We start from the raw sequence: 16,631 nt of genomic DNA, 5'->3' as shown, positions 1-16,631 counted from the left end.
AAAGTGGAGACTATTATATTAACAAATTTTCAATCTTTTATATTTTCTAAGCTATTCGTTTTCTCTTAATATATTAAAAATCATAATGACCTTTGCAAAGTAACCAAATTTAGTTTTTATATATATTTAGTTATTAAAATTATTTTTATCCACTTGAAAGTTTTTTTACAACCTGTTACATTCTCATTCAATTTAACAAATATCATTTTGTGGTTATTTTGAATTTTTTTTTCACATGTCATTTTATGAATTTTTCTATTTTATTAAATTCTACATAATATTTTATTGTAATAATAATTGCAATAAATGTAACAATAAATGGATATTAGTTTCATTAATAAACTTGTTTTTTAATTTCAAAATTCTCATAAATTAAAGGTCATTAGTTTCTTTTTCTTATTTAAATTATTTGTTTAAATTTAAAAGATAAAAAACATTTACATTATAATAATCCATTATTTTTCTTATTTTCTTATAAATTCAAAGTTCTCAAATATTTTGACATTTATATTTAACTTTTTTTTATAAATTAACTCAGGTAATACATGAGCCTCACAACTAGGGATGAGCAAAAGAACCGACCCGGCTGGAACCAGCCCGAACCGGACCCGGCCCGGGAACCGAAGTCGGCCGAAATTAAGAACCGAATCGGACCGCTGGTTCTACCGGTTCCCGGTTCCTACCGGTTCTTGCCGTGTCTTCAATGTTGGAATTAGTCATCGAGAAATAGCAACATACAGTTTTGGTTTTTGCCGGTTCTACCGGTTCCCGGTTCCAAAAATCCACAAGAATATCGCCCTGGTCCCGGCCCGACCGGTTCCATCGGGTTCCGGTTCCGATACCGGTTCCGGCCGGTTCCCCGGTCCAAATGTTCATCCCTACTCACAACTAGTACTCAATATACTATTGAATTTATTGAAAGTATTCAAAAAAATATCGATATCAACAGGTGCGATGGATTTTGCCAGTTTCCGGCAAAATATAAGTTTTCCATCCATTTTTGAAATTTTCGATCATTACCTCCGGAAAAACATGATTTTCCAAAGAAACTATGGTTTTTTCAGATTTCTTTATTTTCCCTTACGTTTTATATATATATATATATATATATATATATATATATATATAGGAAAAAGACGCAACGACCCTATTATGTATTTTGACTTTACCCTTTCAGCCCCTTAAGTATTTTAATGCCTTTTAAGGGAAAAAAGTTGTTAGTGACCTGCTTATTTGGTCCTTCTGACCTACCATTACCAGTTTCATGTACAAGTGACTTTTAATTAATTAAATAACATGAATTAAATCCACCTCAGTCTTCACTTTTTGTCCATGTCTCCAGCCCCTCTCTCACATACGCGCGCACACACACACACATACACATACACACATACACACTGGTCTAGGGATGAAAGTGGGTCCAAACCCGGACCGGATGGACCCGGACCCGGAAAACCTGGAACCGGTTAACGAGATTTTTTAGAACCGGAAACCGGACCGGTATATAGGAACCGGTTCCGGTTCGGTTCCGAGTACGGTACCGGGTAAAGTGGGTCTAGAACCGGAAAACCCGGAAACATCAAAGTGGGTAGGTTGGAACCGGATAAAGTGGGTTTAGAACCGGAAAAACCGGAATTTTTTGGTAATTACTTACTACGTAATGGGTTGAACTTTGAAAATTTTCATATTGATATCCCGACTTTGGGGGACTGTAACTCATTGAATATGAAACCAAAATTAACAAAATTATAGTCTAAAATCATGTACAAACTCTAAAATACACTCTGAAAAAAACCACATGTCAATCCGACTTTAAACCAATGAGATATGCATGTGTTAACATTTTCACAGAATACAAAGTACAAAAACAAATAGCTGAAAAGTTAAAAATTTTCAGTTTTGATATCCCGACTTCGGAGGACTGTAAATCATTGAATATTAAACTAAAAATGACAAAATTATAGTCTAAACTCATGTACAAAATGTAAACTACAAGTTGGAAAAAACCACATGTCAATCCGACTTCAAACGAATTCGATATGCATGTTTTAAAACTTTCACCGAATACAAAAAAACTGAAAAACTAAAAACTTTCAGCTTTGATATCTCGACTTTGGGGGACTGTAAGTCAATGAATATAAAACTAAAAATGGCAAATTTATAATCTAAAATCATATACAAACTTTAAACTACATGTTGGAAAAAACCTAATGTCAATCGGAGTTGAAACGAATGAGATATGCATCTTTTAAGCGTTTCACAAAAACCGGTTCCGGCCCTAAAAGTGGTTCCGGTTCCTAACACCGGTTCCGGTTTTTAGACCCGGTTTACCCGGACCCGATGGACCCAAACCCGGATTACCCGTAACCCGGATAAAGACAATTTTTAAACCCGGAACCGGAAACGGTTCTATATATTCCGGTTCTAACGGTTCCGGTTCCGGTTCCGGTTCCGGTCCGATTCCGGTTCTGGTCCGGTTTTCCGGTTCTAAATCTCATCCCTACACTGGTCAATCAACACCTCCTAGTTAGCCTTCATTCTCAAGCGACATCTACAAATGAAAAACTGATGGAAAATGAATCCATTCTAGTTGATTTCTAAAGCCAATGTCTTTCAGGTTCCCAATACCCCCAACAAGCACAAGCATCCCTAGAACAATCATCAACCTCCCACAAGTAAGCGTACAAGGTGCTAAAATTACAGAATCATTTTCTTCCCTCAAAACTGAATCCATGTTGTCACGATTGAAAGTTATTAACCCGTGATAGTTCGCAAGCTGATTCTCGTTTGACCTTGTGCGAAAAACCAAAATGTACAAAACATGGTCACATATAACACTCACATCCCCTGGTCTCTACCCTTTCATAGTCCTCCTCATCCCCTGGGTTAACCATGTCTTTTCGTTTGAGTTATAGACATGAATACAAACATCCTATAAAAAGAAATCTTGAGAAGATTGAACTGACCTGATCACAGAGATTGTGTATTTTGAGTTTGACTGGTCAACGAAGAACATCAATGCGGTATACACTGATGGACCGAGGATTAGTGGGTTCTTGAGAGTCTCGTATTCGTGATAAATAGGGTTACAGATGTATATTTCTTTACTGGTTTCAGCATCCATGAAGCAGACAAGTCCACAAGATGGAGCTATATGCCCTAATTGTTAGTTCCGACTGTGGAGACGTGGGATAGTAATGACAGATGAAGGCGAATCCATCTGTACAGCCAATGTCTTTCAGGTATCTTGAATCAAGCCCTAGAGCTTTAGAAATCAACTCGAATAATGAACACTAATTAGGAGGGGTTGATTCACCAGTCTTTTTAAATGCAATAACCCTTTTATATTACCTTAAAAAGGTTTGTGATTGAAGACGGATGTTGATTTCAGTGTTGAAAATTGGAAATTCTGTGTTACTGACCGAAGAGGTGAACTTGCCCTAATGATTATTCCCAAATGGTATAAGGAGGTAGAATGAAGAAGAAGAAGAAGACACAGGTGGTGGAAGGGGTGAATCGGGTCATGGGTTTGGAGGAGAAACGATGGGTCAGGTCAAAAGAGGTGGGGGTTTTCAAAGTCAAAGTCTGTGTGGCAAAGGGGTAACCGACTGACCCCTTCAATTCTTACAAAATGACCAAATCGACCCGACAAAAAACATTTTGTTCCCTTAAAAGGCACGAAAAAAAACTTTAGAGACTAAAAGTGTAACACCCTGTTCTGAAAGCATCCGTTTATGGATTTCAGAGGCCAAGGCTAGGGGCGTTTTGAGTTTTTATTCGAGAGGTTTTGGGCCGGGGTGTGTCGCTAGAAGCGTAGGGCTTCTCTCCACCTTTTCGTGGATATAAAGTTCGTCGGAAACGGACTTGGAACGAAGGAGTTATGACACTTTGAAGTTATTGGCAGAAATGGCCCCTAATGGAAATAAATGGCAAGGAGGGACCATGCATGCAAGGTGGTAAGCGCGCGAGTACGCCCATCATAAGGCTGGGTTACGCCCAGCGTATAAGGTCATAAGGTCGCAGGTGTTTTTGGCGTACGCCCAATGTACAGGATGTACGCCCAGCGTACGTCCAGAGTCCAGAAACCCTAAAATTTAGGGCATGCCACTATAAAAAGAATGATAAGCCTCAAGGGTCAGCCTCCATTTCACCCTTGAACAGCCACCACGAAACCCTAATCCTCCCTTGAGTGTTCTTGAAGCTTTGGTGGCCATTAGTGAGCATTTTGGTGTTATAAAACCATTTTCCAAGGAAGGAAGGAGCAAAGCAAGGTGGTAGATCAAAGGAGAAGTTGTAGATCTGGGACTTTTTCCTCTTTCCAGACCCTTTCAAGGTATAAAGTTTTGAGCTTGATGATTGTTCTCTTAGATCTCTATTCGGAGGAATTTATGGACTCTTTTAGTCCAAAGAATGGATCTGTTGATGAAATCTCATGTTTGAGCTTAGGGTTGCCACCCTCAAAGCTAAAAAGGTCCCATAAGCAGTAAAGTCTCCATCTTGAATGTCTTAATGGGTTCATGCATGAGATCTAGTCCTCTTTATGGAAGTGGAATATCATTTTGGGAGTTTGGGCTTGTTTGGGCCATGTAAAGTCACCAAGTCAGTGGCTTTATGGATTAAGACATGGAAAAGGACTTAGATCTGTGTTTGTAGCTTCTGGAGTAGCATATTAAGCACTTAACGGGAAAGTGACTTAACAGCGGGAGTACGATGAGCGTACATACAGGTACGCCCAGCGTACACACCATTTGGCTAGTACGCTTAGCATATATAGGAGTACGCCCCGCGTACTCTGTCAGTTTGGGCTTCGTGTTATTGGGCCTCGGATTGGGCCATGCTTGGGTATTTGGGTTTTAATGGGCCATCAGAAGTCAGATAATATGGGCCAAGGAATATACTTTGGGCTTAGGGTAAGGCCCATTAAGGAATTGGGCCCAATGTAGCAAATTAGGCCATTAGTGGGCTTGGGATGCTCACCTAGTGTTGGGTCTTTTATGTTATGGTTTGGGCCTTGGTTATGGACCGGGATGAACTAGGGGTAAAATGGTCATTTTACCCTAAAGAGAATTATTGAATTGGACTAAGTGATATTTTGGTATTGATAACTCGGGGAGCCGAAGGATCAGCAGTTCGGGAAGTTCCAGTTAGCAACCAGAGGAGTTTTCAGCAGTGTTCAGCAATGCGAGGTGAGTCTCCTCACTGTGTGCATGGGTCTACGGCCACAATGCCGGCCCATTATGTTTATGTATAGTAGGAAGACCCGGGGGTTAGCCCTAGGCATTTTATGATATGTGCCGGGCGAGGCCCGAGGAATGTTAGTATGTTATAGGTAGTTGTGATTCTTGTATGTGTCAGTGTTTATAGGTTCCGAACCAAGGTCCGATGTCGGGCAAGCCCGAGGAAGGTTTATATGATGAATGTGAGATTATACTTGTTGTCTTTGTGATACTTGTATGTGCCTGGTAGGGAGGTGAGTGTGGGCGAGGTCCCGTATCTCATCACTAGCCGAGTATGGACGGGGTTCCATATCTCATTAGTAGCAGATCAAAGGCGAGGCCCGAGTTAGGAGGGAGGTGAGTGTGGGTGGGAGCCCGTATCTCACTATCAGCAGGACTGTGGACGGGGTCCCATGACTCATCAGTAGCAGGACAGGGGCGAGGCCTTAGATCAGGAGTATAGTAGAGTATGTTTAGCTATTTGTTATGTGTTGTGTTATATGTTTGTATGTATTTAGCGGGCGAGGCCCAGAGACAGGCATGGCCTAAAAGAAACAAATCTGTATACCGAGCGGGGCTCGATGCCAGGCGGGGCCTGATGCCGGGGGGGGGGGGGGGGGGGGGGGCGATGCCGGAGCGAGTCTGATGTCGGGCAAGTCCCGATGCAGCGGGCGGAGGCCTAGTATGTGGTTATATGTCTGGTATGTGGTAGTAAGGGGAACTCACTAAGCTTCATGCTTACGGTTTTCAGTTTTGGTTTCAGGTACTTCCGGTAGCGGAGGGAAGAGCTCGGGATGATCGCATGACACACACCAAGAAGTTTTTAGCCTGGGATGTTTACTCTGATGAAATAAATATGTTGAAATGATACTTGATTTCATATAAGGATTTATGTATGACTTGATTATGGTTGATTAATGATTTTAAAACGAAATTTTTGGTCATGATTTTTGGGATGTTACAGAAAGAGTAAATTCAAAATACATAGTAGGGTCGTGACCTCACGAACATGACTTGGAGTTTTTCATTAGGGTTTTTTAAAATCTCAAGAACGATGTGGAGGTCAAACTCGTTTCTCGTTTCAGGTGTTCATAAAGATCTGAAAAATCAAACTTAGGGTTTATCGTTTCAAGTTTTTCAAGATCTGTAACTCGTTTCTAGGGTAATGAAGAACAATATCAAGAAATCAATTTTAGGAACTCAATAAAAGGTTTCGATTCTCAAGAACTGAACATGCATGCATCTAGAAATTCCTTTCTAGAAAGGGTTTCGTTTTCAAAAAAAGATTTCAAAATTTCGCTGGAAAACCCATCGTTGGCATGAGAAGATGACTGGAAACTTCAAAGATGGTCGGATAACTCATATTTCGCCGGAAAAGACATTGAAAACCGGCAAAACCCACTATGACCGATCACATTGGTGTTTTTTTTAACAAATTCAACAAGTTTAATGGTATATTAAGCATAAAACTAAGTTTAGTGATATGAACAAAAGCTACAATTGGTTACCCTTACAAAATTATTATCCCTATATTTAAATCACATATTAGGTAGTAATTATAAGTAATAATAAATTGATGAATAGTGCATATGATTAAGGCTGAAAGTCAAAAGTATAGGGTTACTTGGGATAACCGCTTATATTGCTCTATTTCATACATTGTTTATATCATGGTTGATGTACAAATGTATTTCGAAGTATTTTGGTTTTTTGCATATACCATGTTTTTTTAATAAACTATCATCCAAGCCAAGGCAAGCAAATTGGGACATTTTGTTCACAAATACTTTTGCCTTAGTGGATTTTTGTTCACTTCATCAAATAGTTTGTTATCCATTTATAACATTAACCATAAATATCAAAATCAATATTTATTTTCTCAATGTGATTGAAGTATACATGTCCATACCAACGTGTTAAAGGTTATCCGTGACAAAACACAAGTTTTTTTAATATGAAAAGGTATAAGGTTAATTGAAAACCGCTTATATTACTCTACTTACTGTTGGTACAGATATCATGGTTAATATACAAATTTATTTCCAAGTGTCTTAATCTTTTACAAATACCATTGTTCATTAAAAAAAAATTAAAGGTAAGCTATTTGAACATGTTGCTCACAAAATACTTTTACCTAAATAGCTTTTTGTTATCAAAATGTTCTAGTTTTTGATGATATATGTATTTTTTAAATAATGGCATTTTTTAACATCTCAAATAGTTTGTTATCAAATTGTAACATTAACCATAAATATCAAAATGATTATGATATTTATATTCTCAACACAAAACAAGTATGCATGTCCAGCCCATACCACTGTGTTAAAGGTTCTCCATGACAAACCCGAGTTTTTTTTTTTTCTTTTAAATACGAATGAAATACACATGTCAACATCATGTGAAAAAAAAGCATCGACGACAAAAACACGAAAGGATTCAAAGCCTATGAATTTGCATATATGGTCTATGGAGGTTGTGTTATGCCTCCACTTAACGAGTGATATGAAGAGCTTGGGACTTTGGTTTTGTTTTAACATTCATTATGATACTTTGGTTTGGCCGATTGTTGTTAATAAAGGTAAGTGGAACCTGTCAAATAACTTTTAAGGATTTGAAATCCGAAAGAATTAAACATCTGATTAGCAGTAAATGAAATGGAAATAATAAGCATACCAAGGGTAATAAAAGTAACTAAAAAAAAAAGCCAAACACTGAAGTCCATTAGTTTAAGAGAGGGCTATGGTTGATAAGATTTTAGGCAATTAAATTCCGTACTCATTTGCAAACTAAAACAAGATTGGAATGGCAGTGAATGTAAAAATAAAACAAGCAAATTAGTTATTAGTCTCTACATAGATAGATACAGAAGGCATAAAAAAATTTAAGAATAGCAAGGCAAATGAAATAAATATGGATTTGAAATGAAAGCAAGGGAGGGAGGCAACAACTAAATATATATAATACACATAGGAGAAAGGCTCAACTCAGCGCAAGGAAAAAAAAATCTCTTGGGTGACAAACCTGCAAAGGAATTTCCGTTGATACAGGTCGTTTTGTATATGAGGGTGGGGTGGGCATTTTATGATAGAAAAGTAAACCAACAAGTCTGTCTGTCTGTTTTTTTTTTTTTTTATCCCAAACTAATTTGTAAAAAAGTAAACAAAGGGAGGACTGCTATACACTTGATAGTTGCTGATTCATACACTCGTGTCGTGTGTTGTCTACATGAAGTAACTGAGAAGCTTTTTCTTCCTGGATCCACCTTCGCCGTATAGCTCATTCCATTGCAGAAGCTCGTTCATATTTGCTGACTCAGACGACACACTCGCACATACCTGATACATAATATACACCATTCTTTTCACTTTTACTAAATAAATAAATAAATAAATAAATAAATAAGAGTTTGATACATTACCTGGTCATGTGCATACTTAAAATCATCCAAATTTAGTGAGCGAACGTCCGCACTGCTCCGTAAAGCAGGTACCGGCTTATTTTCTGCCAATGCCAAAGCTTTCTCCTGCATAATAACAATGCACCAAATATTAATATTAATAATAAAAAGTTGTAAATATAGAAAACAAACCTTCTTTTCCTTCTCTAATATCTCTCTAATTGGACAGTGGGCAGCTGTCACGCAAAGATTCTGAAAAAAAAAAAAAAAAAAAAAAAGAGTGTATATATGAAAAGGTAAAAAATTAAAAAAATAATAATAAGTGTAGCATGGAAGTGGAAGAAAGACCTTCAAATCACTTCCTGAGTAGCCATCTGTCATATTAGCGACTGCTTGAAGATCCATATCAGGTGCCAGCTCCTCTTTTGCCAATATGACTCTTAAAATTTTCTCCCTGTTTGTGGCATCTGGTAGATTTACCATCAACCTGAAAATGAAAATGCAAATGCATTAATTTGGTATATATGTTGATAAAAATATACTAGTATAATTGATTTGATTTGTTATATTAAATAAACCTGCGAGGAAGTCTCCTGATGACAGCTTCATCGAGGTCAAAAGGCCTATTGGTTGCACCGAGTACAAGCACCCGTTCTCTATCTTTTGTACGAAGGCCATCCCAATTCACCATAAACTCGTTTTTCATTTTACGCATTGCTTCATGCTCTCCTGGGTTTTCACGTCTTCCCAGCATGCTGTCCACCTATCATTACCAATCATTTACCAATCATACCCCTCATAAACCTTCAAATATCATATCATGTGACCTACGCCTACCTCATCAACAAAAACAACACTGGGTGCGATTTTACTAGCAAGGCTGAAAACTGCTTTCACATACTTCTCTCCTTCGCCAAACCACTACAAACACACACACATCATCATCAGTTATCTGTTATCTACCAAAAAACAATATTTTTTTATCTTTTAAATAATTAATAATACCTTGGAAGTTATGCTTGACATGGATATGTTGATGAAATTTGCACCAGCCTCGGTTGCAATAGCTTTTGCAAGCATTGTTTTACCAGTACCCGGGGGTCCAAACAGCAAGATTCCTTTACAAGGCTACACAAAACATAATCATAATCATAAACACAACAGATTATTATTTTATTATTATATTAATAAATATAATATAACAACTTCAACTTTACCTTTGTTAGCTGCCCTTTGCAGAACAATTCAGGCCTCTGAAGAGGTAGCATCACCAACTCTTTCAAGGTATCCTTCACAGATTCAAGAGCTCCAATGTCGTCAAAGCTAACACCAATATCACCAGGAGGAATAACTTCACCTAGCAGTCTCTTCTCAAATTCATTTTCAGTAACCACATCCTGGAATTGGAATAATATGTATAAATTGTTTATTCAATTTAAAAAACTTCAATTATTACATGCATGTATAACTGTAATTAACCATAACCTACCTTCAGTGTCTTTTTAGAACTTTTGCTCTCGTTTTGAGTTCCTTGCAGTATGTTGATCCCATACTCGAGACTGCAAACCACAACATAATACATGAAAAATGTATAAATTATAAACATATAACACAAAATAAGCATGCATGCATGCTAGTTAGTACCTTTCATTGGAAATCACAGGTTTAGCCTCTTTAGCAGAAGCTTCACAACTCTGCATAAAGTGATGACTCAAAGCCCATCCAATAACTTTCTCCACACCTATATAGAGAGTGAAAATTAATCAAAAAGCCAAATGGTAAGAATCAGAGATGTACTACTCTTACTCTACTCACTTTCGTTAGTCAAGGTTTGATCTTTTACACATAGTTCATCAAGGTTGGAGCACTCGAGACCGACTCGACTCAGAACCTAAACATCATGACATCAGAAATAATATAATTAGTAGAATAAAAAAAAATGTGAATTTTTTTTTTGAATACTTACGGCACGGATGCTGACAATGTTAGACTGTGATTTTAAGGTCTCTATGTCACGATCCAGTTGTTGCTTCCAGTCTGAAAGCAGCACTTCATCCTACCATCATCATTATCACAAGGTTAACTGAGGTCCACCAACTGACCATTTATGAAAAAAATCAAATCAAATCAAATCAAATAAATAATTACCTGAGGCATCTGTATGGCGACTTTGTTTGGGAAAAGTCGGGTGAGCTGCTTCATTGTTTTGGGAGTTTCCTTGCTTCTATCATGAAGTCTACTAAAACTATCCTGAATGATGATATTTAGGAAATATTTTTATTACATTGAAATATATATACATGTGATGTGATTAATTTATCAGAATTCAGAGCATCTTATAGCAGTAGTAGTACCGGGAAAGCCAAGTCAAGCAATGTGGTCTGATTGCTCCCAAACTTTGTGAAGAGTAATCCACCAGGATGTGACTGCAAAATTAAAATGTTATTATCAATTGAATTATGAATATGATGGAATGGAATGGAAGAAAATCTAAAGGAAGACTTACTTTCTCCTTGCGGCTGTCGATTTGAGTATGTGAAGCAATGACAACCACATTGGCAGGTGCATTTTCAAGCTTGCTCTTGAAGGAAGCATACGCCTCTGGATTTCCCAGCATTGATTTCTCTATATCTTTCACAAACAAAAGCAACGAACTGCTTTTACTTTCTTTAACAGCAACCTGCATACACAACACAACAAATACACTTTTCAACTTGCTCAATCATCAACCATGTCCATGTCAGTGGCTACAAATTAACCTTCACAGCTTCTTATGCAGTTTTAGCTTAGCTGTGCCCCTCAAGGCCAGATGTTTGCTCTATACAGCATAATAGATATGTTTCTTTTTCACCTACTTCTCAAATCGTAGGCTCTATCGTGTAATTTTCTAATAAGAATCCAGTCATGTTCTTATCACTATTTTATTGTAAGTTTGTCCTCATATCCTAATTCCTAAAGAAGCCCACCAATACCTAATGTCCACATGACCAGGAATTTCATTAGGTTCTAACATCCTTGGAGAATTACATATAATATAACTTTGTTGCCCTTATAAGGCACAATTCTAGCTATGTACTACTCCCTAGTGCTTCTTTTTGGTTATAACATCATACATGGTTTTGGGTACACAACTCAAAAAAAAAGACAGCATACTTGCTTTAGGTTTTGATTGAATAACAACTTATTAAAAGTTCGGCTTAGAACAATGCAAGAGTGTCTCTGTCTCCCCTCTCTTTGAAACATGCACTATGGTTGGCTCTAACTTAAAGGACAAGTGAACTCAGACCCCCATCCAACCACGAAAATTGTTGAGCCTAAACCAAGTTTCTATGCTCAAGTCTTTTACAGATATGACGACCAATTCCTTTCAACATCTCCATTCACCCCCAAGCTAGTGTTGTTGTTGAAATTGAAGTGCAAGGCAAGCATAAATTTTATAAAAGATGAATGAATGTTGAAGTCCCATACTTCATACAACTTCAGTTTCATGCTAGATTGAAAAAATAATCAAAGAAAGTAATATGATGATTTCAAATATGTAAACTACTGTATTATTGAAAGAATCACCTCAAAAAGTTCATTAATGGCAAGCTTCTCAATGTCATCGGCACTCGAAGAATCAAGGCGAAGCGAATCAGCTATGCATATATAATCCAACAAAGGAATAAGAATATCAATTTAGTTTTCACTAATAATGAACAATAACCAAATATTAAACTACAATATCCAATACCAGAACAAAAAAAGCCATGATCTTCCTCACAAATTCCTCCAAGATCGTTCCCTTCTTGAACTGACCTATCAAATCTGACTCCAATCTTGGAAGACCCATTCTCCTCAAATGGAAGTAGAACTTTGCCCTTATAACCATAAGTCGGCCCCCTGGGGGAAAAAAAAAAAGTAAATATCTTTGGAGATCAGAGATTACAAAACATCAAGAATTTCAACTGAAGCTAAAATAAAATACCTCAAGGGAGTCTGCAAAGGAGAAAAACCAGATGACAAGGAACCCACATATTTAACTCTGTCGCCTTTCTTGAAGGTGTAGCTTTTTGATGATGCAGTAGATGCTTCCTGTTTTGGCTGAGCATGAGAGCCTGTGGTAGATCCACCAACTATATCAGCCTCAACACTTGATGTCGGTTTCTTCGAGTGCATAGCCCCCGCTTGTGGGGCCCGTTTAGCAAACACACTTGCTCTTTCAGGCCTAGTACTCTCCTTTAGTGAGGTGTCTGTTTCCTTAGCAACTGATCCCTGTTACCAAAAAATTTATCAATATATATATATATATATATATATATATATATATATATATATATAGTCAGTCATTAAAAAGGAATTGTGATTGTGAATTGGAAGATAGAAGACTTACACCAGGTAATAAAAGAGAATCAACTACAAGCAGTCTAGCATCTAGATGTTTAGCAAGAGCCTTTGCCAATGTTTCTTGATATATCTCTGAACCTGTGTTGTGTTGTGAGGTGCAATATAAAGTTAAATAGAATTCAAACAAGAAAGACTTTTCTGTCCTTTCGATGTAAACCAATTGAACACAGTACCTGCTGGACCAGATAAGAGTATTCTAGGGCACAAAGTAGGCAGATCTGAGGCATACTTCACAAAATCATTACGTTTCAGATGGAGATATGTGGAGGCAATCAATACACTTTTTGTTGTTTCACTGCATGTTTCAAAAGAAATAGTAATGTAACCAAAAAAGTAGGGTACCCTTAAAAAAGCTAAAACAACTATTGTTATTTTGCTGAGAAAGCCAACAAGCATCAATGTTCTTATTATTACCATCATCTTTTTTTGTTTGGTCATTTATTCTCACAAAAGAAAAACTATTTAAACAGCTCAATATGTTTGATAGCAATTAACTAAACTATATTTTTATTACTCTAATAAATTATGTTAGCTGCAATTTCCAGCCTTTGAATCAACACAACCTAAGCCAAAAGATGGCTATAAATTTGAGCCAGGTTCTTATTCAAAAACACCCTTGGATTGCAGCCTCATACAGTCATATGCAACAGAAAGCCTTTCAACCAGTGATGCAAATGAGGAAACTAAGTTAGTACAATGACTACTTTATCAGTTTTTCCTGATACTAACATTTAAAGCAGAAAGAGTTTGGCCTTGTTCATTTAGTTCTCTAAAAGGAGTACAAATCAAATTATAATAACAGGTTTTGGTAAGCTTCAAAAAGAACTAACAAAAAATTGAAGAAAAGCACATAGAATCACATATGTGATCCACTTTAATTGTGTCACGCTACATGGAAGACCTACACCACTTTGAATGTCAAGCAAGCTAGAAAAAAAACTAAATCCTGAAATCTCCAATTACATGATGATTAATATATTCACAACACAGATCATCAGCCAGAAAAGGATAGCCAAATACAGACAGAAGAAAAGTGGAAACCATGCATCATATATGAGCATCATAACCTACTCGGGGATACAAATCAGAGCAAGTTTAATCCTTAACCCCTATGCTAAAAACATTAATCTGTGAAGGCATCCTAAACTAAATTACAGTTGAAATATTGCCACAAAAAGGTTCCACCATGTTTGTGTTACGTTAAGAAAAAAAAATTCATACTATGTAAGAGGGTGTTTCTTTTTTTACTTAATGAGCTTTATGGTTTAAGTACTAAATCTGGGCAGCTATACATCGATGTTTCTTTTTTACTTGATCTGAACAGAATGACTTCAAGGGGTTTACAAAAAAACCAGGCTTGATATGTTACGACACTATCCCTTTACCTATTTGCCCTTCTTATATCTTCCACACAAGTTCCACGTTAAAGTTGATGAATATTGTTAAAACTGATGTATATTGTGAAATATGTTTTTTAGAATGTAAGGGTAAAATGATCATTTAGCTTCATTCAGACGGTTTATTCGGTATTTCAGTCTAGAAAAACTAAAACAGACCTTATGTATACAGCCACGACTTGATAAGAAAAAAGAAGCAGCCCTTAAGTGTCAAGCACCCTAACCTGGTATGGCTCATAGACATCATCTATTTTGTACAATCAGTTCTATTGATAGTAATCATCACATGCAATTCTCATCATCCACATGCCTATAGGCCTAGATTATTGTTGCTTCTAAAAGAATGGATATATCCATCAATTCTCTAAATTCACAACAAAGGTAACTTGTACTACAATAGAGGTCTTAAGCTTTTCTCACAAGTTTTTAGCCAGTTAAAGATCATGTAAAAAGAACATAAAAAGTAAGGCAGTGGTTGCACCTTAAGTAATATGGGAAATCTTTAAATGTAACTTCAATTGCATTGGGGCTGAGAATCCCTTGTTGTAAGCTATCTTTATATGCTTGACGCCTTGCTGCTAAGGAGATGGGTGGATCAATTTCCTTAAGCAGTTCTCTAATTTCTTTCCTCTCATCAATAATTTTCAAAATATCCAACTCAGAAGCAGTGGATCCTGCAAGCATTCTCAGTAATGGCCTTAATTCATGAGTGGCTGCAGGGCCAGGGGCATTCCCTGTGTCCCCAACACCAACAATGTTCTCATTAGCACCTTTCTCACTCGATGGTGCCACATCAGCAGCATCTTTCATTTCTGTATCAGTTGCACGATTATCACAGACAGAGGGTAGATTTGGCATTCCAGTTTGTAAGCCTTTGCCTTTACGAGAAGGAGGGGGGAGAAGAGATAACTCTTTCTGAATACTAGACAAAGATGCTAATATTGAAGCTCCTGCAACTGCTGATGGGTCTCTAGATCTTGCCCCAAACTGTAACCCTTTTAATGACCCGCTATGTGCTTCTAATATGCTCATGGGAGGTGCCACATCTGCACCAACATTATCATTTGATAGCTGCTGAAATATATAAGCATGCCTTCCAGAAGAGCTAAAAATCACTTCATCTCCAGCTTTAAGTGGTAAGGTTGACCTTTTAGTGCATGTCTTGCCATTGACCTTCACAACACCTTTGCCACCAGTGATTTCAAGTAAAGTGATTGATGCGCCTCCTTGCTGCGACTCTATGTGCCTCAGGCTACACAATGATTTACTGATGTTAGGATCACCGATCCACAGGTCACATTGGCGACCTTGACCAACAGTGAAAATGGGACGATCCATGACAACATGAGGGTTCTAGACATCAGAAAAGAAACACATTAGGCTCTTATCATTGCATGAAAATAACAGTTGAAAGACCTACCTGTGAGCACTGGGAAAGAAGCTTTCCCCACGCAACCCCAACATTAGATTTTGACTGTCTTTTCTTGGTACGATTCAACACGGTTGAACCACCATTCGCCTTCGTCTTCTCTACATCTATTAACGAATCACCTACAAATCAATCCGAAAGAAAGAAAGATCAAGAGCTGTAGAAAGGTATCCCAGTCCCCGCAACAAGTTTTTACAAATTCATGTAACCTCAATCCCACCTAGAGACATAGGCGAGACTAACGGCTGTCCTTCCACTTGAACAACCGGAGATTTTTCAGGAACGTCAACACCGGGCACTTCGTCACATGCATCGGAGTCTTTCTTGGACGGATCAGAAGATCGGACCTCCTGTTCTTGAGACTCGCATCCACCGGATTCCTTCACCACCGCCTCAATGGGCTCCACCGGCGTCCCGGTAGTAGACGAAGATGCTGCCTCCGCTGCCTGCAACCACCGATCGCCAAAAATGAAATTTTCGATATAAAATTCAACACAAAGTCTTTTACAAACCCCCAATTAACGATACCTTTGATCTTTTCCCGGTTGGGATAGGAGACGAACATGGGGATGATAGCGTGCGTTTCGAGGAAGACGAACTCCGCCTTGTTTCCACCATGGTTAATTTGTCTCCGTCGATTCGGAATTCGATTGCAGAGGATTACAAAGAAGAAAAAAGGGGAAATCTGTAGACAAAACTGACTTTCCTATATATATGAAGATGAATGACGATTAAAATGGAAAAAAGATTATAATATTGATTTGGGAATAGGGATAAAGATAGAGAGCTGGGCAACCAAAAGGGCT

At 37.6% G+C, this 16,631-nt stretch overlaps 1 protein-coding gene across 1 annotated transcript; it reads right to left on the bottom strand.

The window, feature by feature from the left end:
• Positions 1-8,077: 8,077 nt before the first annotated feature.
• Positions 8,078-16,631, bottom strand: LOC145140879 (uncharacterized). The gene is made up of 24 exons (XM_079074264.1): positions 16,354-16,631; positions 16,046-16,271; positions 15,817-15,947; positions 14,878-15,749; positions 13,173-13,294; positions 12,986-13,077; positions 12,581-12,867; positions 12,347-12,495; positions 12,181-12,251; positions 11,120-11,293; positions 10,968-11,039; positions 10,762-10,863; positions 10,580-10,669; positions 10,429-10,504; positions 10,258-10,354; positions 10,103-10,172; positions 9,831-10,010; positions 9,619-9,741; positions 9,451-9,534; positions 9,192-9,376; positions 8,962-9,100; positions 8,806-8,865; positions 8,635-8,739; positions 8,078-8,551 (listed from the first exon to the last, which is right to left on the bottom strand). Exons 1-24 carry the CDS (start codon positions 16,441-16,443, stop codon positions 8,438-8,440), a joined length of 3,711 nt encoding a protein of 1,236 aa, XP_078930390.1. The 5' UTR covers positions 16,444-16,631; the 3' UTR covers positions 8,078-8,437.

This window comes from Lactuca virosa, chromosome 9 (assembly GCF_052849685.1).
Source record: "Lactuca virosa cultivar CGN04683 chromosome 9, Lactuca_virosa_CGN04683_v6, whole genome shotgun sequence".
NCBI lineage: Eukaryota > Viridiplantae > Streptophyta > Magnoliopsida > Asterales > Asteraceae > Lactuca > Lactuca virosa.
Note: the sequence above shows the minus strand (reverse complement) of the source record. Positions and strands in the feature narration are given on the sequence as shown.

Excerpts from the sequence above, each read along its gene's own strand:
- LOC145140879 (XM_079074264.1), bottom strand. The coding sequence starts at position 16,443 with ATGGTGGAAACAAGGCGGAGTTCGTCTTCCTCGAAACGCACGCTATCA. Across the intron at positions 10,355-10,428 it reads TCAAACCTTGACTAACGAAA|GTGTGGAGAAAGTTATTGGA; the intron begins GTGAGTAGAGTA and ends CTCTCTATATAG. Across the intron at positions 9,535-9,618 it reads TGTCAAGCATAACTTCCAAG|TGGTTTGGCGAAGGAGAGAA; the intron begins GTATTATTAATT and ends GTGTGTTTGTAG.